Source organism: Pongo pygmaeus, chromosome 21 (assembly GCF_028885625.2).
Source record: "Pongo pygmaeus isolate AG05252 chromosome 21, NHGRI_mPonPyg2-v2.0_pri, whole genome shotgun sequence".
Taxonomy (NCBI): domain Eukaryota; kingdom Metazoa; phylum Chordata; class Mammalia; order Primates; family Hominidae; genus Pongo; species Pongo pygmaeus.
Window position 1 is genome coordinate 39,306,609 of NC_072394.2, and position 24,814 is coordinate 39,331,422.

Below are 24,814 nucleotides of genomic sequence, written 5' to 3' on the forward strand. Positions count from 1 at the left end.
AGGTCAGGAGTTCGAGACCAGCCTGACCAACATGGAGAAACCTCGTCTCTACTAAAAATACAAAAATTAGCTGGATGTTTTGGTGCGCGCCTCTAATCCCAGCTATTTGGGAGGCTGAGACGGGAGAATCACTTGAACCCGGGAGGCAGAGGTTGCAGTGAGCCGAGATCACGCCACTGCACTCCAGCCTGGGCAACAGAGCAAGATTCTATCTCAAAAACAAAAAACAAAAACAAAAAAACTGTGTGGTCAATATCGTATGAACACATAGTGTGTGAGCCCTTTGCAAATATGCCTTTGGGGGTTGAGAGTTTATTTGTGAGAGATGGAATTGTGAATATTTTTATATTCTTATTCTTTTCTGGTTTCTCACATTTTCTACAATATCTAAATATCACTTTTTAATTAGGAAAAAAAAAGCTTTGGCCGGGCGCGGTGGCTCATGCCTGTAACCCCAGCACTTTGGGAGGCCGAGGTGGGCGGATCACCTGAGGTCAGGAGTTCGAGACCAGCCTGACCAACATGGAGAAACCCCATCTCTACCAAAAATACAAAATTAGCCGCGCGGAGGCTGAGGCAAAAGAATCGCTGGAACCGGGGAGGCGGAGGTTGCGGTGAGCCCAGATCACGCCACTGCACCCCAGCCTGGGCAATAAGAGTGAAACTCCATCTCAAAAAACAAAACAAAACAAAACACTTTTTAAAATCTATTCTTTTTTTTTTTTACTGAACATTAACAAAAGTTTATTTATGTTTCAATTTAGAAATTCATCTGTTCCACGGTGAAACCCCGTCTCTACTAAAAATACAAAAAATTAGCCAGGCGTGGTGGCGGGCGCCTGTAGTCCCAGCTACTTGGGAGGTTGAGGCAGGAGAATGGCATGAACTCGGGAGGTGGAGCTTGCAGTGAGCCGAGATCACTGAAGTCCAGCCTGGGCGACAGAGCGAGACTCTGACTCAAAAAAAAAAAAGAAATTCATCTGTTCCCCCCACCCCCATCTGAAACTAAATATGGAAAAAGAAACAAAGACTTAATAAAGAAACTTTCTGTTAAATGACAAGCAAAGCAATGATGAAAGCCTAAAATACATCTATGTTTAGGATGCAAAGTAAAAATAGCTTTTTTTTTGAGACAGGGCCTCACTCTCTTGCCCAGTCTGGAGTGCAGGGGCGCGATCTCGGCTCACTGCAGCCTCCTCCTCTCAGGCTCAGGTGATCCTCCCACCTCAGTCTTCTGAGTAGCTGGGATTAAGGCACACGACACCACGCCCAGCTAATTTTTATATTTTTTGTAGAGCCAGGGTTTCACCATGTTGCCTAGGCTGGTCTCAAATTCCTGGACTCAAGTGATACGCCTCCCTCAGCCTCCCAAAGTGCTGGGCTTACCGGCATGAGCCACTGCACTGGGCCAGATTGTTCTTTCAGTCTAGGCATGCCGCCTTCTAGCTTCTGTTCTAACACACTCATCGGCTTGGAGAGGGAAGTGAATGGCAGACTGTCAGTCCCGCGAAGGCTTCTGAGATTATCTGGTTCAACATGTTACATGTTATGTTTGGTGAAACTGAGGCTCAGGAGTGCAAATGGGCTTATCCAAGGTCATACGGGGAACTAGAGGCCCCAGACCTCCAGCCTGGGCCTTAGGCATCTGGCCAATGGCCCACAGTCCCAAGGCCAGGCTGCCAGAAGGGCAAGGAGGTGGAAAGGAATTGCAACCAGAATTTATGGTGTATGGTTAATACATGTTCGATGCTAACTGCAATGAGGTCTTGAATGCCGAGTTGCTCACAGACTCACCCAGCAGCAGCTCGGCCTGGGAGTGACAGGTGAGAGGGAGCAAAGGGCAGCTGGGGTGGGCATGGAGCTGGCTGGGTGTGCCCCAGGCCTCTCCCTGTCATCTCTAGGCCTCACCTATCAGCGCTTCCTTCCTGGGCAGGGCTGAGGATTCACTCACTGCCCACGGCCAGCCGAGCGGGGACAGGAGAATGAGAGGCCTCCGCTGGCGTTACACTCGGCTGGTAAGGGTTCCAACTCCAGCAGTGGTGCAGGTTGGGAGGTGGAAGGAGGTGAGGTCTCTGGCAGGGTCGGGCCTGGGCTAGGGTTGGATGTGGGCAGTGACTTGTTCCCCTCTCAAGTCCCTCCCTGGCAGGCCTGCGGTTTGGAGCAAGGACTGACTCAGGAACATGGGGTCTTAACCCCTCTGCTCCAAGGTCCTCAAGGGGCACAGACCGATGTCTCTGTCCCTTCCTCCCTGGAGTGGGTGCTGGATGGAGCTCTGTTCAGAGCCACACACAGCTAGACCCTGCCTCAGGCCTGAGCCTGGAGAACAGAGTAGGGCAGGAGAGGGGGTCCTGTCCATCTCTCAGCCCCTGAGAGGTCTCTTCTTCCTGGGAAAAGCCTGCAAGGTCATTGTGTGGAGGCGCGCGCGCGCACACACACACACACACACACAAACTCACTCACACATGCAAACACACACACTCACATACACTCAAACACACTCAAATGCACTCACACACTCAAACACACATGCAGACACACACACATTCAAACACGCACACTCACACACACACTCTGGTATAGAGTGGAAGCTCGAATGAATGAATGAGTGAGTGAATAATGATACCCCTGATGAATGTATATATTTACACCATCCTAACTCACACAAACACATTGATATATAAACACACAAATTTACACTCAATACCTCCACACATTGATGTGCCTACACAACTCTATTCCAAGCCAACACACAGTTCACACAGACAAACACATTTTACATGAACCTACATATATGATCCCACATATGACTGCATGCGTCATTTCACGGGCTTCACAGGGAAACCTTTGGGCTTCATTTTCTTCCTTTGGAAAATGCTGATGAGAAAAAATACACAGAAGGTCAGGCGCAGTGACTCATGCCTGTAATCCCAGCACTTTGGGAGGCCGAGCCAGGTGGATCATCTGAGGTCAGGAGTTCGAGACCAGCCTGGCCAACATGAGGAAACCCTGTCTCTACTAAAAATACAAAAATTAGCCAGGCGTGGTGGGCACCTGTCATCCCAGCTATTTGGGAGGCTGAGACAAGAGAATCGCTTGAACCTGGGAGCCAGAGGTCGCAGTGAGCTGAGATTGCACCACTGAACTCTAGCCTGGGTGACAGAGCAAGACCCTGTCTCAAAAAAAAAAAAAAAGAAAAAGAAAAAAGAAGAAGAAACACACAGAGATCACAGACAGTGCACACTGAACACAAGCCTGGGCAAGGATGGGTTTTTTGTTGTTGTCATTATTTCATGTACAAACACACACAATTGAAACTCCCAGGGCTGCACCACCACCTGCCTTCTCCTCTGCTCCCAAGCTTAGAACTTGATCCCTGCCACCCACCCAGGATCCACGGCAAACAGGCTGACAAATCGCACGGCCCACGGCCCCATCTGAGCCTTGTGGGGTGCTGGTGGGGGTGGCGGGATTGTGCCCCAGCCCTCAGCCAGCAGGGGCCAGGGAGGAAGCAGGCTGGCGGCAGGGGCAGCGTCCTGTCTGTCGTGGAAACCCCCACTACCCTGGGCTGGGCTGGGGGTTACAGGCACATGGGCAGGAAGTGATGAGGTGGCCTGAGGAGGCTCCTGGGCTCAGGAGATGGTGGAAGCTGGGACTTCCTGTCCCTGGACCCACCAGGCTGCTTTGTGTTTTTGCAGCCCAGCCAGGTGGAGGACACCCTGTCTGGGGAGGAGGGTAACGAAGAGGAAGAGGAGGAAGAGGCAGCTCCAGACCCAGTTGCTGCTCCTGAGGATCCCACGGTGCCCCAGCTGACAGAAGCCAGCCAAGTTTTGAGTGCCTCAGAGATTAGGCAGGTCCGGACATTGCCCATGGCACAAGAATTTCAGCCCTAAACCTAAGAGTCTCACCCTCCTGCCCTATACCAGCCATGCCCAGGGGCACCTAGAGTCACTCTTGCTCTGTTCTTATCATGCGTTACCTCCGGCAAATTGCTTCTTCTCTCGGGGCTTTGCTTTCCCTTCTTGTAAAATCATCCAGTGTTGTTAGCACCTCCCTCTACACTGGGCCAGGAGGTTAAGGAGGTAAAGAAAGAGGCTAGGACGGGCGCAATGGCTCACGCCTGTAATCCCAGCACTTTGGGAGGCCAAGGCAGGGGGATCGCTTGAGGCCAGGAGTTGGAGACGAGCCTGGCCAACATGGCAAAACCCTGTCTCTACTAAAAATACAAAAATTAGCCGGACGTGGTGGTGTGCACCTGTAGTCCCAGCTACTCGGGAGGCTGAGGCACGAGATTTGCTTGAACCCAGGAGGCGGAGGTTGCAGTGAGCTGAGATTGTGTCACTCTGCTCCAGCCTGGGTGACAGAGTGTGAGACTCTGTCTCAAAAGAAAAAAGGAAAGAGACTAATTCCTACCTAGAACCAGCCCTTGGGAACTGAGGCCAAAGCTGGAGAGGGGTGGGCGGATGAGACGGAGGATCAGGAGGAGGGTTCAGCATCTTTCCTATTCTCTGGCCTCTGGGGGCCAGGGTGACCAAGCAGAAAGAGTCCTGAGAGTCCTGACCTGGGTTCGAATCCTGTCTCTACCATTCACTACCCATGTGAGCTTTGGGCTAGTTGTTCCACCCTCCCTGGGCCTCAGTTTCCTCATCTATAACATGGGAATAACAACCCCTGTCTCCGAGGGCTATTGCTGATGGCATGAAAGTCCCTAGAAACAGCAAACTGCTCTATCGCCTGTAAAGCACTGTGCTGGATGCATGCTAGCTGTCCAAGCCCACCCCCAGGATATGGCAGGAGGGCGCGAGGAGAACTCCTCCATTCACCTCCAGCCCTGTCCCCAGCTCAGCTTTCACTTCCCACCAAGAGTCACCGGCCATCCCTGGAGTCTGGTCTTCTGCACGTCGAGGGATGGTTTCAGCCTGCAGAGCCTGTACCGGCGGATGGAGGGCTGCAGTGGGCCAGTGCTGCTGGTGCTCAGGGACCAGGAAGGGCAGGTGAGCTGGGCAGGGGCACCACCTGAGGCTCTGGGGGCACCCCACCAGGTACCCGTGGGCCCTGTCCCAGGGCAGCTCAGGGATGAGCAGGCAGAGTGACAGACTAAGTCACCTATAATGGACACTGATGATGGCAATGAGACCTGCCCACTCAGAGCCATTCCCCCATTTATGCATTCAGCACATCTACATGGGGCGCCTTCTGTGTGCCAGGTGAGAGGTGGGATAGAGCAGAATCAACCCAGAAGCGGTTCCAGCTCTCTTGGAGCTAATGGTCTAATAGGGGAAGGGTCAGATATTAAGCAAATAATCATTTGACTGTAAAACTGCATCTTCATCCTCAGAAGCAAAAGAAACTATGGGGGGTGCTGGGCACGGTGGCTCACACCTGTAATTCCAGCACCTTGGGAGGCTGAGGCAGGAGGCTTGAGTCCAGGAGTTCAAGACCAGCCTGCACAACACAGCCAGACCCTGTCTCTAAAAAAAACCAAAACCAAAACCAAAAACAAACAACAACCACAAAAAAATTAGCCAGGTGTGGTGGTGTATGCCTATAGTCCCAGCAGCTGGGGCCAGGGGCGTCGCAGGGTAGTTGAGGCAGGAGGATCACTTGAGCCTGCAAGGTTGAGGCTGCAGTGAGCCATGATCACACCACTGCTCTCCAGCCTGGGTGACAGAGTGAAACCCTGTCTGGAAAAGAAAAAAAAAAAAAAAAAAAGAGATGTACACTGGCATTAAACTGATGTCAGAAGGAAACATACCAAAATATTAAGAGTGGTTATCTTGGGGAAGAAGGAGGGGGATTAAGAGATGGCTTTACTTTTTTTCTTTTGCTTGTCTATTACTTCTACTTTTTTCTGTGATTACTTGTATAGAATATATATATATACATATATATGTATAGAATATATATATATACATATATATATGTATATATATATACTTTTTTTTGTTTTTGAGATGGAGTCTCGCTCTGTCACCCAGACTGGAGTGTAGTGGTGCAATCTCGGCTCACTGCAACCTCCACCTCCTGGGTTCAAGCGATTCTCCTAACTCAGCCTCCCAAGTAGCTGGAATTACAAGCACTTGCCACCACGTCCAGCTAATTTTTGTATGTTTAGTAGAGACAGGATTTCACTATGTTGGCCAGGCTGGTCTTGAACTCCTGACCTCAGGTGATCAGCCTGCCCCAGTCTCCCCAAAGTGCCGGGATTACAGGCGTGAGCCATTGTGCTCGGCCTAGAATAAGTATATTTAAGAAAAAGGAGGGCCCTGATGGCCCAGAGGAGGAAGCCAGCAGGAGCTCTTCCTTGGGGAGCATTAAGGGAAAGGATGCATAAGGATTCCTGCTCTTGGGTGTGGAGCCCCCATGCCCCAGCTCTGCCCCAGCTTCCCAGGTGCCCTCTAGGATGAGCCTGTATTACTAAACCTGAAGAATGAGGGTTGCCAGAGGACCCCTAGCTCCCTTCCAGCTGCAGACTACAACTTCCGCTTTCCAGATATTTGGAGCCTTCTCCTCCTCGGCTATCCGACTCAGCAAAGGCTTCTACGGTACTGGCGAGACATTCCTCTTCTCCTTCTCCCCACAGCTGAAGGTGATGTTCCCAAGCTTCCATGGGGGGAGTGGGGCGTGTGGCGAGACAAAGCTCCCGGGGTCCCAGTGGCCCCCAGCTCCATCCTCCACGATGGGCTGCCTGGTGTGCCACCATCTTCCCACAGGGGAATGAGCAGGGCAGTGGTGGACAAAGCATCCCCCCGACCTGCTTGTCCAGCATTTCAAACGTATTTGGTGGGTCTCTGGCAACCACTGACTGGCTGAGATGAGGGAGGACCATGCTTGCCAGGCACAGGCTGGGAAGACAAGATGGTCCAAAGTAGACCTGAGGGCATAGTGGCAGGACGACGAAGGACACAGCCAATGGCTTCTCAGGAAGTATGGGGTCCAGGCACCATGGCTCATGCCTGTAATCCTACTTTGGGAGGCCAACGAAGGTGGATTGCTTGAGTCCAGGATTTCAAGACCTATCTGGGCAACGTAGTGAGACCCCCATCTCTACAAAAAATACAAAAATTAGCCAGACATGGTAGAGTACACCTGTAGTCCCAGCTACTTGAGAGGCTGATGCGGGAGGATCGTTTAAGCCTGGGAGGTTGAGGCTGTGGTGAGCCGTGATCGCACCACTGCATTCCAGCCTGGGCAACAGAGGAAGACCCTGTCTCAAAAAAAAAAAAAAAAAAAAGAAAAGAAAAAGAAATATGGGGTGAGGTCATTGCTGGAGGAAGGTGAAGGATCGGCTGTCGCGGTCATCACAGGTGTGGGAAGGGAGGGAAGCCTGCTGGAGAACACCAGAGCAGCAGAAGCGCCGCTGGGCTGTGTGAGTGATGGCTTGGGTTGTGAGGTTAGGGCGCCACCACTTTGGTGCCTGCTTCTTCAGCAGCATCGGCTGCTCGGCGCAGGCCTGCAGAGGGGACAGCAGAGAGTAGACTGCAGAGAGCGGACAGCCAGGGTTGGGGGTTTTGCCAAACTAGCTTAACAGCAGCAGAGAGGGAAAGGAAGTTGAAGGGAGTGAAAATACGACATGCACCACGGAACCTAGACTGGACCAGGAGGGGAGGGGAGAGAAGCGGGGGGCACTGGGGGACACCAAGGCAAAGGTGGGCTTGGCATGAGAGGTCTCCTTGACATCAAAGGCTTGGAGCAGTGACAGCAGTTGGACAATGTGTTGGAAGACAGGATACAGTGGACAGAGAGGGACATTTGAAATAGGCTGTGGAGGAGACACCTGCCATCCCTAGTGAGGACAGATTCTCAGATGTGACCATGGAAGACAGCGGCGGAAACCCATTCTGGGGCAGGGCCTGGACGAGTCCACGTAGATAGTGAAGTTTACCAGAGAGCTGTGAAGGGTGATGGGTGGTGAGTCAGAGCTCAAGTTTCTAATTAATGATGAGTGGGAGAGTGACAGGCACAAGATGACTGGTATAGTCAGGTGGCTCGAGCTGCCCAGGAGCTGGGTGAGAATAATAGTCCCAAATGCCTTCCATCCAAAGGTTTCCTGCCTCTGGGTTATTTATTCACAAAAGCTATTGAGCAGTACCTGCTTGGCACAGAGCATACTACTTTTACTACTAGTAAAAATGGCCAGGTCAAGCACTGTGGTTCATGCCTATAATCCCAGCACTTAGGGAGGCAGAGGCATGAGGATCACTTGAGCCCAGGAGTTCAAGACCAGCCTGGGCAACAGAGCAAGATGCCATTTTCCACAAAAAGGAAAAAACAAAAACAAAAAATGGCCAGGTGTGGTGGCTGGCTCACACCTGGAATCCCAGCATTTTGCGGGACTGAGGTGGGAGGATTGCTTGAGCTCAGGAGTTCAAGACCAGCCTGGGCAACAGAGTGAGATGCTGTCTCTTAAAAAAAAAAATTTTTTTTTTAAATTGTTCAGTGGATGAAGTCGTTCCAGGTATTTTGCTATTAGAGATCTCTCCAACGCACAGACTAATATTCCTTCAGACACATCCAGTCACACAGTCATCTGGTCTCATGACAGGGAGTTCACAAGGAGCTATGGACTGCTTTGCTAAAGGTAAAATATACCATATCTATTGCATCGCTGCCATCAGCTGGAGGGGCTCCATCGAGCTTCCCAGGATCCAGGAAAGGGTGAGGGAGGCATGGTGAGCCAGTGCTGGTACTACTCATCACCACTTGCCTTCCTGAACTTAAGTCTTAGAATTCTAAAGGTCTAGAATTTTCCTTCCATTGCACTGACATTGGACTATTCCTACATTGACTATTCCTAGTAGAATCTTTTGCTGGTTCCTCCTCATCTCCCCAGCCTTTCAACATCAGAGCTTAGGTGTTGGTTCTCATCTCTTCTCTAGCAACCCTCATTTCTTCTGTGGTCTTGTCCATTCCCACAGCTCTCCATGCTGCCTGTATGCTGAGGGCCTCTTCCCTGGACTCCAGACTCACATATATCCAACAACTGTCCATCATCTCTCCTTGCATCTCAAACGTGGCATTTCTTTTTTTTTTTTCTGAGACAGAGTCTCACTCTGTCACCCAGGCTGAAGTGCAGTAGCGCCATCTCGGCTCACTGCAACCTCCACCTCCTGGGCTCAATTGATCCCTCCTGCCTCAGCCTCCCAAGTAGCTGGGACTACAGGCGCATGCCACGATGCCTGGCTGATTTTTGTATTTTTTGTAGAGATGTGGTTTTACCATGTTGCCCAGGCTGGTTTTGAACTCCTAAGCTCAAGTGATCTGCCAGCCTCCACCTCCCAAAGTGCTGGTATTACAGGCATTAGCGCTGCATCTGGCCCCAAACATGGCATTTCCAGCTTACCATGTCCCAAACTGAGCTCCTGGCTTTCCCGCACAAAGCCTCCTCCTCCTGCTATCTTCCCCCATCAAAGTGAATGGCATCTCCATCTCCCGCTGCTGAGACAGAAAATCTTGAAGTCTTCCTTAACTCTTGTCTTTCACAACTCCACATCTGAGCTGTCAGCAAATCCTGACAGCTCTGCCTTCTCTCTGTCTATATTCGGGATCCACCACTGCCATGTTCTTTGCTGCCATCTTGGTTCAAGCCACCATCATTACTTGTGTGTCCCTGCTATCGCCTCCTAAAAGGTCTCTCACTGCCTCCACTTCAGTCAGCACAGTAGCTGGAGTGATCCTTTTAAAAGGGAAGCCAGGGCAGGGCGCAGTGGCTCATGCCTGTAATCCCAGCACTTTGGGAGGCTGAGGCGGGTAGATCACTTGAGGTCAGGAGTTTGAGACCCATCTGGCCAACATGGTGAAACCCTGTCTCTACTAAAAATACAAAAATTAGCCAGGCATGGTGGCATGCGCCAATAATCCCAGCTACTCGGGAGGCTGAGGCATGAGAATCTCTTGAACCCGGGAGGCGGAGGTTGCAGTGAGTTGAGATCGTGCCACTGCACTCTAGCCAGGGTGACAGAGTGAGACTCTGTCTTAAACAAAAACAAAAACAAAAGGTGGGGTGGGGAAGCTAGAACTCACAGTGTGTCACTCTTTGGCTTCCTCTTTCACTTGGAGAAGAGTCAAAGTGTGTCCAATGATCTACAAGTCCCTACACCTTCTGGCCTTTCTCTCTGAATGGCGTTTCTTGCTACTTTTCCTTTCTCTCGCTCTGCTCCAACCACAGTGGCCTCTGAGCTGGTCCTCAAACATGCAAGCCTGCTCCTGCCTCAGGGCCTTTGCACGTGCTGTTCTGCCTAGAATGTCCCTTCACTGGATCTCTGCATGGTTCAATTCCCACCTCCTTCTATGTTCTGATGTCACCATCTCAGTGAAGTCTTCCCTCACTACCTGATTTAAAATGGCAACACCCAGCCAAGTGTGGTGGCTCACGTCTGTAATCCCAGCACTCTTGGGACTCCCAAGGCAGGAGGATCACTTGAGGCCAGGAGTTCAGGATCAGCCCTCACAACATAGTGACGTCTCATCTCTACAAAAAACAAAAAAATGGCTGGGTGTGGTGGCACACACCTGTAGTCCCAGCTACCCCTGAGGCTGAGGCAGGAGGATCGCTTGAGCCCAGGAATTTGAGGCTGCAATGAGCTGTCATTGGTCATGCCACTGCATTCCAACCTGGACGACAGAGCAAGACCCTGTCTCTAAAATAAATAAATAAATAAATAAATAAAATGACAACACCCAGCCCTAGGAAGCCCTTAGTGTCCTTCTCCCCCTAGCTTTTGCCATCATCTAACACAGAAATTCTTTTTTTTTTTTTTTTTTGAGACGGAGTTTTGCTCTTGTTGCCCAGGTTGGAGTGCAGTGGGGCAATAGCTCACTGCAACCTCTGCCTCCCAGGTTCAAGCGATTCTCCTGCCTCAGCCTCCTGAGTAGCTGGGATTACAGGCGCCTGCCACCACGCCCAGCTAATTTTCGTATTTTTAGTAGAGACAGGGTTTCACCATGTTGGCGGGGCTGGTCTCGAACTCCTGACCTCAGGTGAGCCACCTGCGTTGGCCTCCCAAAGTGTTGGGATTACAGGCATGAGCCACCGTGCCCGGCCAGAGAACTTCTTTTACTTTGTTATCTGCCTTCTCCCACTAGAAAGTCCGTTGAGGCAGAGGTTTTTGTCTATTGTATTCAGCAGTCTACCCAGGGCCTGAAAATAGTGCCTGGTCCATAAGCGCTTTAAAAAAAAATTGTTGAATGAAATGAGTAAATTTTTCAGGGGAGCCTGTCCTTCCAGTCTATTGTTATGGAATCTCATCTTCTAAAAAATTGGTTAATTCTTGGCTATCTCTGGCCTTCTGGCACTTGTATTCCTCATGAATTTGGTAGTTCGTTGATTGCTATTCCAAACGGCACCATGAACTTGGTCTTAATTCCTTCCACAGCAATGTTTATCTTACTCCTTCAGGTCAAAAGTCATGTCCTTCGAGAAAGTAGAGGAGGACTTGAATGATTCTGTCCTCTTGTGGTCACTTGTAAATATGATCTCATCTCTCCTGAGCATAGGACATATCTTTTATTAGTCTGTTTTCCGGCTAAAAACCCTTTGGTTGCTCACAGCATTTTGGGCCACTGATGAAGGCAATAACATCCTATCCTTTTGCAGCCCTTTAAAACTATTTTGATTCTTGAATAATTTTTGCATTCAACAAATACATATGTGCCAAGAATACAGCCAGGAACAAGACAGGCCATGTGGAACTTAACGTCTTTAATATAAATAAATAGAGAGGAATAAAACAGGGTCTGGGAGGAAGGGCTACTTCAGATAGGGTGGTCCAGGAAATTTCTGAGATGCCATTTGGGCTGAAGGATGAGAGGTGGGCCCTCTGAGGATCTAGGGGAAGAGCATTCTGGGCTGAGGGATTCTAGGTCAGGAATGGGCTTTGGGTTTTCCAGGGATGGAAAGACTGGTGTAGCTAATGTGTAGTCAATAAGGGGGAAAAGGGGCCAGAGAGAAAATCGGGTTAGAGCTGGCTGCACTTTTAAGTTTTGACAATTTTTTTTTTTTGTTTTTTAGAGTTGGGGTCTTGCACTGTTATCCACGCTAGAGTGCAGTGGTGCAATCATAGCTCACCGCAGCCTCCACTCCTGGGCTCAAGTGATCCTTCCACCTTAGCCTCCCTAGTAGCTGGGACTATAGGTGCACACCACTATGACCAGCTAGGTTTAAACATTTTTTTTAGGGCCGGGCGCAGTGGCTCGAGCCTGTAATCTCAGCTCTTTGGGAGGCCAAGGCAGGCGGATCACGAGGTCAGTAGATTGAGACCAGCCTGGGCAACATGGTGAAACCTGTTTCTACTAAAATACAAAAAGTTAGCCAGGCATGGTGGTGCGTGCCTGTAGTCCCAGCTACTCGGGAGGCTGAGGCAGGGGAATCGTTTGAACTCAGGAGGCGGAGGTTGCAGTGAGCCAAGATTGCACCACTGCATTCCAGCCTGGCAAAAGAGCGAGACTCTGTCTCAAAAGAGAGAGAGAAAAAAATTTTTTTAGAGACAGGGGAGGGTCTTACTATGTTGCCTTTGTTGGTCTAGAACTCCTGACCTCGAGGAAACTCCTGGCCTCGAGGAAACTCCTGGCCTCCAGTGATCCTCCCGTCTCAGCCTGAGTAGCTGGGATTACAGGTGCACACCATCACACCTAGCTAGTTAAAAAATTGCTGGGATTACAGGCATGAGCCACTGCGCCAGTCCCAGGCTGCACTTCTGGCCATCGTTAAGGAGCTGAATTTTATCCCCATTGCAATGGGAAGTCATTGGAGGACTTAGGCAGAGGAGAGATAACATCTGATTTGGACGTAGAACAGATCACGCAGATTGCAGTGTGGGTATGGCTGTAGATACAGTGGATGCAGAGAGACCAGCTGGGAGGCTGTGATCCAGGCAGAGGATGGGATAGAAATGGCGGCAGGCCCGCTGTGTCTAGAGCTGCGAGGCTTGTTGATGAGCTGGATGTGAGGCAGCACTGAAGCGCAGGCGGGCTGGTGTTGTCCGGGTGAGAGGCGACGGTGAGTTAGTTAGAATGGCAGTATCAGTTCCCACTCCTGGCCTGGACCGCTCCTCTCCTCCCTCCAGCTTTGGAAGCAGGAAGCCTCAGGGGTTGTTGTCATATTCTAGAACAAAGAGGCTTTTAGGCTGTAGGAATTCAAACTAGAGGGCATGCGGTGGTGACTCCAAGGAGACTGAGAAGAGAAACCCCAAGATCCCTGAGCCCGGAGTCCCACCTGCGGCTCGGTTGGGGCCTGGATGCTGTTCCCGCCACAACACTGCCACCCAGTGGCTCGGGGTCAAACTGCAAGGACGCGACTCGCTCGCTTAGTAACCTGAGCCTTTCCCTATGTATCAACCAGGTCTTTAAGTGGACTGGAAGCAACTCTTTCTTTGTGAAGGGAGACTTGGATTCACTGATGATGGGCAGTGGCAGGTGAGTGTCTCAGTCTTCCCGAGTCTTGGGGTGGTCTGTGTTCTGGTCCCTTTCCGTCTGCTGAACTGCTGGGCTAGGCTGCCCTTGATGCAATGGGGAGGCTAGTGGGGAACTCTCAGGCCGTTCCCTTCATTGCTCAGCCTCCCAGCCAACCCCTTCAACCTCACGCTAAGCCAGTATTAAGGAGAAAGGATGCATGAGTGCCCCCACCGAAGTGTTACAGCTGGTGACAGTTTAGTCTGAATGTATGCAACTTTGGGAATAGAATTCCACATGGTTGGACGAGGCTAGCGTCAAGAGATGAGTGTGTCTCGTTTTTCCATCAGCCCAGGAATTGCAGGGGACATAACTCATTGCAGGAACCTCCCTCGGTGAGGACGGGGTGGAGGGAGGTAGGAAAAAAAAGTTGATTTTATCCTGGCGTGACCTTCACATTCAGGGGGCATGCGTCTTATCCTGAGGGCGGGGATGAGAGCATTGCTTGATTAGTACCAGGCAAATTCTTTGCTCTCCCAACTGCCTGAAAAGCCTCCACTGAGGGGCAGCTTGGCACAGAACACATCAGCCATTGCTGATCTGCAGGAATTCACTTCCTGGCTCCAGCCGAGGTTTTCTGTCAAATAAGGGGATTAGAATGGACGCTCTGAAGCATTTGGGCTCTCAGAGTTTGCACCCTGAGATGTACTAGCTTTGGTTAAAGAATTGCCATTTTGTTTTTTTTGAGACAGAGTCTCACTCTGTCGCCCAGGCTGGAGTGCAGTGGTGTGATCTCAGCTCACCACACCCTCTGCCTCCTGGGTTCAAGTGATTCTCGTGCCTCAGCGTCTCGAGTAGCTGGGACTACAGTTGCCCGCCACTACGTCCGGCTAATTTTTGTATGAAGAATTGCCATCTTGGGCCGAGCGTGGTGGCTCATGCCTGTAATCCCAGCACTTTGGGAGGCCGAGGTGGGCGGATCACAAGGTCAGGAGATCGAGACCATCCTGGCTAACATGGTGAAACCCCATCTCTACTAAAAATACACAAAATTAGCCAGGCGTGGTGGTGGGAACCCGTAGTCCCAGCTACTCGGGAGGCTGAGGCAGGAGAATGGCGTGAACCTGGGAGGTGGAGCTTGCAGTGAGCCAAGATCGCGCCATTGCACTCCAGCCTGGGCGACAGAGCAAGACTCCTATCAAAAAAAAAAAAAAAAAAAAAATTGGCATCTTGACCAGGCGCAGTGGCTCACGCCTGTAATCCCAGCACTTTGGGAGGCCAAGATGGGCAGATCACTTGAGGTCAGGAGTTCGAGAGCAGTCTGGCCAATGTAGTGAAACCCCGAAACCCCGTCTCTACTAAAAAATACAAAAATTAGCCGGGCATGGGGGCAGGCATCTGTAGTCCCAGCTACTCGGGAGGCTGAGGTGGGAGAATTGCTTCAACCCGGAAGGCAGAGGTTGCAGTGAGCCAAGATCGTGCCATTGCACTCCAGCGTGGGCGACAGAGCGAGACTCCGTCTCAAAAAAAAAAAAAAAAAAAAATTGCCATCTTAAAAATGCTCCAAATGTTCTAAAACTGGGCTGTGGTGACAGTTGCACCACTGTATATACTTATTAAAATACTGAACTGTTCAAAAAATACTCTTGGCCGGGCATGGTGGCTCACGCCTGTAATCCCACCACTTTGGGAGGCCAAGGCAGGCAGATTGCTTGAGGTCAGGAGTTCGAGACCAGCCTGGCCAACACAGCAAAACCCCATCTCTACTAAACATACAAAAATTAGCCAGGCATAGTGGTGGGCGGCCTGCAATACCAGCTACTAGGGAGGCTGAGGTAGGAAAATTGCTTGAACCTGGGAGGTGGAGGTTGTGGTGAGCCAAGGTCATGCCACTGCACTCCAGCCTGGGTGACAAAGCAAGACTCCGTCTCAATAAATAAATAAATAAGTAAATAAAGCTCTTAACCCCATGGGGAACAATGTGCTGAGTCCCCAGTAATTCAGTATAAATTGCTTTAAGGGGCGATAAGACAGGTGAAACTGGGCTGTCGTCCTGGCATGGCCAAGAGCTGATGCTGGTGGCAGAGCCTGGGGGTTTCAGCACACAGGAGTGAGCCGCACCAAGACTGTCCTCTTCTCTTTAGTGGCCGGTTTGGGCTGTGGTTGGATGGAGACTTGTTTCGCGGGGGAAGCTCCCCTTGCCCGACCTTCAACAACGAGGTGCTGGCCCGGCAGGAGCAGTTCTGCATCCAGGAGCTGGAGGCCTGGCTTCTCAGCTGACAGCCCTGAGGCAACAGGTACTCAGCCCTGCTCATGATGCCACCCAGGCCTTCCTGACACACGGCAGCCTGTGCTGTTCGAAACACAGATGGTGAAGGGCCCTAGAGTTGGCCGAGGCTGCTGGCCAGCCTCCTTGTGGCCTGGGGACCCGAGATACAGGTGGGGGCAGGCACTGCTCTTTTGCAGAGGTGACTTTGAAGGATTAAAAGATGCTTACACCTTACTCAAGCAGCACAGAAACCCTAAGCTAACAGGGTCTTAGAAAACTCAGAAAAATCCACATCCCTTCCCCGCTAGTGCCTGCCTCCTGGCAAAGGGAAGATTTTTCACTATGCTGTTCCTCGCCAGCTACTGAACGAGGAAAACCAACCTCATGAACATTATCATTTTAGAGGTTCTACAACTAATTCATGTTTATTGTAGAAAAACCAGAAGACGTTAAAAAAATTAAAATTGCCTAAAATTCAACCCCCCCAACTCTTAACATTTTCATGTATATCCTTCCAGACAATGTTCCATGAATACGTGTGTGTGTGTGTATATATACTTACAAAAACAGGATTCTACTCTGAATGTGTGGAAATGATTTTAACTTACAGAATATTGTCAAACCTTAGAAACCTGGGCTTGAGCACTGGAACTAGTAAAGACTGTAGCAGCGTCATTCCTCCTCTGGCCTGCTGCAGAATGTTGAGGCCTTTTTGTCTGCCACCAGTGCCAGGTGCTTGTGAGTCTGTTATTTAATTTCACGATGAAGGTATGAAAGGAGTAAATGAGTAATATGCATTTTTGGACAAAGAGGTCGAAACCTTTGTGGAACACAACTTTCAAGATGGAGATACATATTCACGAAGCTTTATTGCAGCTGTTTCCCTTACCCAGTTGAAGTGGCCAGTCATTTTAACTTGCAGTTCTATTTACATTCCCAAGGTAACCACGTTCAGTAACTCTCTAGAGGCTAAGCTGTTAAAATTTCCATTTTTATACAAATAGCGAAGATGTTTCTTTCTTTTTTTTTTTTTTGTTTGAGCCAGAGTTTTGCTCTTGACCCCGAGGCTGGAGTGCAGTGGCCTGATCTTGGCTCGCTGCAACCTCTGCCTCCCGGTTTCAAGCGATTCTCCTGCCTCAGCCTCCCGAGTAGCTGGGATTATAAGCACACACCACCACGCCCAGCTAATTTCACCCAGCTATTTTTTGTATTTTTAGTAGAGACTGGGTTTCGCCATGCTAGCCAGGCTGGTCTCAACTCTTTACCTCAAGTGGTCCGCCCACCTTGGCCTCCCAAAGTGCTGGGATTACAGTCATGACCATCTTGCCTGGCCAAGAAAAATGTAACCTTGTAAATAGCACAGAGTTCTCATAATGAAAACAGTTGCAAAGAACATAAAGTACAGCCGCCTTACATGTAACAAAAGATGCAAACAAAATAGATTCAAGTTGTTTTGCAGACAGCACAATGATACAATATTAGGACTACAGAATCTCAGAGTAAACCACAATGATTTAAAGGTAAGATACACAGAAATAAAATGATTTTAACAGAAAAATATGACATTCCTGATCTTAGGTGTGGGCACATGGTGTCTGACCCCTATAGAGGCACCTTGGCTAAAATGGGAATGACCTAGTGCCACGGCTGACCTCATTTGTGCGTCGCTGAGCCCATATGTGAACAAATCCCCTTCATACGGCACCATGGTAGGCATGAGAGAAGTGTTTTAACTATTCTCTTATGAATTGTAACCAACCCTTATTATCTACTGATGGATGGACGAGGGGTGGGGTGATCATACAGGATGGCAGACATTCCAAGTACTCTTCACCTCAGTGTGGACGGAACAGAATCTGGCTACACGGTGGCCAGTGACAGACTGCTGGGAAATCTGCTGACCCTTGGTCTGAGTTCCCCTACTTGCTCAGGCTGCCCCTCACTCCCAGTGTGCCAGGGAGGCTTATTCTGGGGAGCATCAGAGCAGAAGACATTCGGGGCTCATGGCTCCCATCCCCACTGGCCTGTATCTTCAGCACCCTCTGGCCACCACCAGCTTTGGCTCTAACTGCAGACTTTGTTCTTGGTGAATTGCTGTAGAACTGGGAATGAGGTGTGCCCTGGGCACAGGGGCACTGCCCCACCAAGGTGGTGCCCACTCCACTGCTGGGAAAATGAAGTTACCTAGGGGAGCCTGGAACCCACTGGGTGGTCACTAATTTCAGCACAGGCAGTGCAGTGTTTGTGCTTTTTTTTTGGAGATGGAGTCTCACTCTGTCACCCAGGCTGGAGTGCAATGGCGTGATCTAGGCTCACTGCAACCTCCACCTCCCGGGTTCAAGCAATTCTCCTGCCTCAGCCTCCCAAGTAGCTGGGACTACAGGCGCACACCGCCACGCCTGGCTAGTGTTTGCTCTTAAATACACAAAATGCACTGAACCAGCAAAAACAAAGTCCCAGGTCTGAGGAGCTCTGAGGACGGTGCCTGTGACGGCCTCTGGCCAGCTCTCCAGGATACTGAGAGAGCAGGTCAGGGGAGGCCTTCTCCAGGCTGGGCAGTGGGAAGGCCCTCTGGACCAGGGGAGTGAGTATTCAGGAGACAAAGGCACTGCCCGGGTCTGGAGCTGCCACTGAGCCAGGGCACAGCCTAGTTTGGGGGATTCCTCTGTCACTGGGGTAGGATCTCCCAACAAGAGGTGGCTTTATGTTCCACTCACAAGGAGGCCAGAGCTCTCAGATCTTCCCCAAAACCTAATCAGGCCTCTCACCAGCGTGTTGGAGGCCACTCCTGGCCATCATCTCCAACTCTTTACCCCGACCTGGCACCTTGTAGGGGACTAGAAGGGTGAGGGGAGGTGTCTTTCACCTATGCTTAGGTCACTTTTAGAGGACTATCCTCAAACTTGAGGTGACAGGGAACTCTTCATGGGGGCAGGATTTGATGTTTTGTTTTTAGCCATGTTTGTCAATGACAATGTCAACTTCTAATTCCAATTTGTACCCTTGTCTCATTTCTACATTAAAAACAAAAAACAATCATCTGTCATAAAAGTTCAGAGTAAGCTGGGTGTGGTGGCACGTGACTTTAGTCCCAGCTACTTGGGGGTCTGAGGCAGGGGGGTCGCTTGAGCCCAGGAAAGTTCGAGTCCAACCTGGGCAACAGAGCAAAACCTTGTCTCTTAAAAAAGAAAAAAAATAAAATTCAGAGTAGATAAAAGAGTTGTTATTCTAAGAAAATAGACTACTGAAGGAGAAAGGCTTTAATAATATTAAAAATAGGCAAGGTAATGCTTTTCATAGTATAGTAAGATTTGCCTAATACCATCTTATTTCTTTGATTAAAAGTTATTTAGCTTCAGCATACGTGTACATTCAAAATACAAAATTAAAGCATGAGTTGTCATTAATTTGCAGAATTCTATGATTGAAGCCCCTAAATGAATTGTGCAGGAGAGGAAGTTTGTAAACAACTGACTACAGACATTCACATTGGGTCATCTTTAAAAAGCTGGACTCTGCTTTTGGATGCTTCTCGGAGGCGAGTTGGATTTTGGACTGAAGTACTGTCATTCCATTCCTTTTTTTGAGGTGTTATGAGTGGGGCTATAACATCGCCATCCTATTAGGAAGAGAGAGAAAAACAGGGAACAGAGAAAAGCCAGTTTCCATCATCTTATTTCTGAGTGAAAGTCTCAAGTGCGCACATCCTCATCTTGCATATAGATTGCTTCTAGGTGTCCTCACTCCAGGGAAACTCCAAATTACATATGCCCTGTGCTTGGGACAAATTAGAAACACTAGAGTCTTACGCAGGAAGAGCCTTCATGAAAACAGCCACTGGCCTCTGCAGAGATGACCGGAAGCAGCATACCACTGCCCACCTCTGTGGCCTCCTTGAGCACAAAGTCTGCCCTGTTTTCCCAGGAGAAAGACGGGATGCACTGAACCCCTAGGTTCTCTCTCGCCTGGTCCCCTCTGCAATAAGTGGCCCAGGTCTACAAGATGGCAAAGAAGGGGAGGAAGGACAGTATGTACCTGCAGAATTTAAATTTTTCTCTGCATCAAAGCTCTAACGTTGGTCCCATCAGCATAGGCTCCAGCCAAAGGAGCTCCTCCACCCAAAATAAGGCAGAGATCCAAAGGGAGGTGATACAATGACCTGAAATCATAGAGGTAAGAAGCAAGGCCTCCTAATACTTGACTCTATGCTAAACTGTTCTGAACTTGTGGGTAGATCCTCTTTGGTTACAAGATGATGCACGATCTTGGAGAGCCTCTGTTGTACCAGGAATACAATGCTGGTGGGAGGATTCGTGCTCCTCATCTGCTTATTTGCTCTCAGATCCATTCTTCTCTCTTCCTCTCCCTACTCTGTCTCACAGGACCTACTCCGGTAAATTACATTTCTCAGCTCCCATGCCTGTTGGTTTCCAGTTAGGTTTGGTCAGTGGGAGGCTCTGGTGGGAGACTGGAGGTGAGAAGAGGGCAGAGAAGTCAGGTTTTTTCTCTCCCTACCTCCTCTGGCACGAGCGGCAGTGGCAGTGACTCTTCTGTGGTTCTAGCTTCTGCAGGTGGCCCCAGCTCCTGGACTCCCACCTGCTCCCTTGGTCTCTCCTATCCTAGAGGTGGTAGCAGCTTCCTGCTGTTGAATCACTGTCCTCTGTGCTCATTTAGCTCTGCCAAAACTTTTGTATCTCATGTTAAATTTTTTCTGTTGAACTACACTGGATCTGACTTGATAGAACCATTAAAAATAGCTTTTTAAAAATGTATTATTATTATTTTTTTGAGATGGAATTTTGCTCTGTCACCCATGCTGGAGTGCAGTGGTACAATTTTAGCTCACTGCAACCTCCACCTCCAGGATTCAAGCGATTCTCCCGCCTCAGCCTCCCAAGTAGCTGGGATTATAGGTGTGCATCACCATGGCTAATTTTTGTATTTTTAGTAGAGATGGGGTTTCACTATGTTGGCCAGGATGGTCTCGAACTCCTGACCTCAGTAAAGGCAATCATTTAGGCCAGGCGTGGTGGTTCATGCTTGTAATCCCAACACTTTGGGAGGCCAAAGCAGGTGGATCACTTGAGGTCGGGAGTTCAAGACCAGCCTGAGCAACATGGTGAGACCCCGTCTCTACTAAAAATACAAAAATTAGCTGGGCATGGTGGCACGTGCCTGTAGTCCCAGCTACTCAGGAGGCTGAGGCAGGAGAATCGCTTCAACCCGGGAGGTGGAGGTTGCAGTGAGCTGAAATCGTGCCACTGCACTCCAGCCTGGGCAACAGAGCAAGACTCTGTCTCAAAACAAACAAACAAACAAAAAAAGTCATTCTATTGCCATGATACTTGTACTTAAAGGCCTATCTCAAAATCAACAGTATTTATTTGTCTTTAAACTCATCTCTATTTCTACCTAGCTTTCTTTTTTTCTTTCTTTTTTTGAGACAGCATCTTGCTCTATCAACCAGGCTGGAGTGTAGTGGTGTGATCATAGCTCATTGCAGCCTTAGACTCCTAGGCTCAAGCAATCCTCCCATCTCAACCTCCCAAAGTGCTAGGATTATAGATGTGAGCCACCATGCCTAGCACATAGCCAACTTTTTTATTTCTACTCATTCTACTTTCAATTCTAGTGAATTTTATAAATGTAAACAAATATGTCACTTTCCTGCTTAAAACCCTTCAGTGTCAATGCTCCCTACTGCTCTTGGCTGACAGGACTTTGATAAAGCCCTAGACACCTCCACACTCTCTGCTCCTTCCTGAAATGCATCGTGTTCTTTCTCATCTTCTGACCCAACCCTGTGGTGTCTATGCCTCAACCCCTCCCCTACCACCACCTCCTGCTGCCAGCCCTTAACCCAGACAACTCCTCACTCAAGCTTCAGGTCTCAGTTTATAAGCCCTTCTTTAAATAAGCTTTTCCTGACCAACCAAGATCAGCTAAATCCTCCTTGTTTTTCCTCCTCTAAGACTGTGTACTCACCCTACACCCAAAGTACTTACCATGCTCCTATAATTATTAACTTATGGAGAAAAATTAATAATAATTATTATTATCCCCAACTAGATTGTTATCCCCAACCTGAATGGGTTCCATGGGTTATTAGGAACTGTCTATCTTAGGTACTGTTCCAGGTACCTAACACAGGGCATGGCAAAATACTCACTCCGTGAGTGAATGTACCAAATTTATAGTAGTTATCACGACACAGCCAAACTTTAATAGCCTCTCTTGACTCTCTATTTCCAGCCTCTCCAAGTTCCAGTCTATCTGCAGCTAGAGTTTTCAGTGATTTAGTTTCACAGTACCTAGGATAGACATACAGTTGGCCCTCTGCATCCATGGGCAGATTCAACCAACTGTAGATAGAAAATATGAAGGGGGAAAAATGGATGGCTGTGTCTATACTAAGCATGTACAGAGTTTCTTCTTGTCATGATTCCCTAAACAATACAGTATTAACAACTATTTACATAGATTTACATTGTAGTAGGTTTTATAAGTAATCTAGAGATATTTAAAGTATAAAGGAGGATATGTATAGGTCATATGCAAACACTATTCCATTTTATATAAGGGACTTGAGCATCTATGGATTTTTCTTTTCTTTTTTTTTTTTTTTTTTGAGACAGAATCTTGCTCTGTCACCCAGGCTGGAGTGCAGTCGCCCGGCTAATTTTTTGTATTTTTAGTAGAGACGGGGTTTCACAGTGTTAGCCAGGATAGTCTTGATCTCTTGACCTCGTGATCCGCCCACCTCAGCCTCCCAAAGTGCTGGGATTACAGGCATGAGCCACCGCGCCCGGCCTATCCGTGGATTTTTCTATCTGTGGGGTCTGTGGGGGTCCTGGAACCAGTTCCCCACAGATACCAAGGGACAATTCTACTCTTATTCCCACGGGTGTCACTCTAGTTGGAGATGACAAACATTCGAGTAGATCATACAGTGCATGGTAATTCTTGTATATGCTCAATGATTCCCTCCCCACTGTACAGAGAAAAAAATCTCCTAGCCAATTATCCAAGGTTCTCAATAATCTAGTCCACTCTTCCCATTTAACCTCTCCACACTTAACAGTAAGAATTTTCTGGCTGGGCATGGTGGCTCACACCTGTAATCCCAGCACTTTGTGGGGCCAAGGTGGGCGGATCACGAGGTCAGGAGATCGAGACCATCCTGGCCAACATAATGAAACCCCATCTCTACTAAAATACAAAAATTTACCCAGGCATTGTGGCACATGCCTGTAATCCCAGCTACTCAGGAGGCTGAGGCAGGGGAATTGCTTGAACCCGGGAGGCAGAGGTTGCAGTGAGCCAAGATTGTGCCACTGCACTGTAGCCTGGGTGACAAAGCAAGACTCCATCTCAAAAAAATGAATGAATTAATTAATTTAAAAAAAAAAAGAATTTTCTACCCTGGACAGACAGGTATCCTCATGGTCCCCTAAACACTCTCAGCTCATTCCAGCTTCATGCCTTTGTGCTGCTCCCACTGCCAAATATACCCTTCATTCTCCCTGCTACTCATCCAAACACAACCCTGCCTTCTAGATCTAGCAGATCCTGCCCCTTCACCAGGCTTCTCCCAGAGATCTCCCAACTCTCTGAATCCTCAGAGATCTTACCTGGATCATGCCTTGTGGCACTTGATAAAGCACCGACATCCTGAGCTACGCTTTCATGTCTCACCCTATCCTTTGTTCCCTTTAGCATTTGACACACAGGGAGGTGTGAGGGAGAGTTCTAGACTAGGCAGTAAAGCACTGTTGCCCTGCCTGCCAATTATATTCATTCATTCATTCATTCATTCATTCATTCAATAAATGCCAACTGGCCACATTCTCTGTGCAGACACCTACCATGTGTAGGGTCAGTAAGAGACAATTTTAACAACCTTCTCTACAGGGTTGGCAACTGTGGCTTGGCTCCTCTTCCCTCTACTCACATTCTAGATAATTTAAATAGTTAACTAATATACTGAAGTAACCAGGTTTAGAAACATGAAGTCTATTATCAATTGTATGTTAAACAAGTTAACTACTCAGCTTTGGTAACCGCTGAAAGATGGAGACACTATGAATAACCTTCCAGGGCCACTGGTGAACAACATTAGAAAGCATTATTTACATGTGCACATTTTAATCTTTTATTATTAGGACAATAATGCTAAACCGTATCCATTCCCAACTCCTGTAGGAAGAAATCACTGGCTGACACAGATTCAGACATTTTAAAAGGAAAGAAAGTCAAAGACCTTATTTTCAAAACCATAACCAAATGACTATAACTTAAATGGGAACTTTTCAGCAGATAGAATTACTTTTGGTTTTTACTTAAAAATAAAAAATTGTGCAAAGTTTGTGAGTAACAGGCCACCTACCTGCGGCTTGGTGAAATTTCTGTCTGCACACCACTGAACAAAATGTTGTTTTGCGGCATACAAACTCTTTCTGTCCACCTTCTTACAATATACTCGAATCAGCTGCTCTGCAAATTTCTCTGGCAGAAGTTGTGAAACCTTTTTAAAATGAAGAGATTTCACTATCACCTTGAAGTCACACATTGGAGATATCAGCTGGTCCCTAGGCTCCTAACTATTCCTTTTTTTTTGAGACAAGATCTCCTGTCACCCAGGCTGGAGTGCAGTGGCACAATCACAGCTCACTGAAGCCTTGACCTCCCAGGCGCAAGTGATCCTCCCACCTCAGCCTCCTAAGTAGTTGGAACTACAGGCATGAGCTACCATGCCTAAGTTTTTTATTTTTTGTAGAGATGGGGTCGCGCTTTGTTGGCCAGGCTGATCTTAAGCTCTTCGTCTCAAGTGATCCTCCCGCTTCAGCCTCCCAAAACACTGGGATTACAGGTATGAGCTACTGTGCCAGGCCCACTTTAATTGTAAAGATATGCCTTAAAACCTAATTGCATATAAAATGCTAATTTACTATAAAGATTCGCTACATGCCACTATAGTATATTTGTTTTGCCTAAGTAGTTACCTGGTTTTTAGTAATCCTGATTGCTCTGTTGGGGGCAGTCTTACAATAGAAGCTAACATGATCAATTGGATTCTTTTCTTGCATTCCATAATCCATGTTGATAACCTAAATAAAAGCAATTCACAAGTAATCATATAGCAAGCAGGAGAACTGAACT

General features: G+C 48.6%; 2 protein-coding genes across 3 annotated transcripts in view; one reads left to right on the forward strand and one right to left on the reverse strand.

The window, feature by feature from the left end:
• Nucleotides 1-1,940: 1,940 nt before the first annotated feature.
• Nucleotides 1,941-15,893, forward strand: TLDC2 (TBC/LysM-associated domain containing 2). Its single transcript, XM_054467758.2, has 6 exons — nt 1,941-2,015; nt 3,696-3,851; nt 4,839-4,991; nt 6,491-6,586; nt 13,337-13,410; nt 15,531-15,893. Exons 1-6 carry the CDS (start codon nt 1,983-1,985, stop codon nt 15,664-15,666), a joined length of 648 nt encoding a protein of 215 aa, XP_054323733.1. The 5' UTR covers nt 1,941-1,982; the 3' UTR covers nt 15,667-15,893.
• A 612-nt stretch (nt 15,894-16,505) lies between these two features.
• Nucleotides 16,506-24,814, reverse strand: part of SAMHD1 (SAM and HD domain containing deoxynucleoside triphosphate triphosphohydrolase 1) — a 61,490-nt gene continuing 53,181 nt past the window's right edge. For both annotated transcript variants that reach the window (XM_054467757.2, XM_063659445.1), the window contains 3 exons: nt 24,658-24,762; nt 24,042-24,179; nt 16,506-19,274 (listed from right to left, as the gene is read on the reverse strand). In XM_054467757.2, the coding sequence (XP_054323732.1) occupies nt 19,140-19,274; nt 24,042-24,179; nt 24,658-24,762 (378 nt within the window). In that variant the 3' untranslated portion in view covers nt 16,506-19,139. The remainder of the gene's footprint in view (nt 19,275-24,041; nt 24,180-24,657; nt 24,763-24,814) is intronic.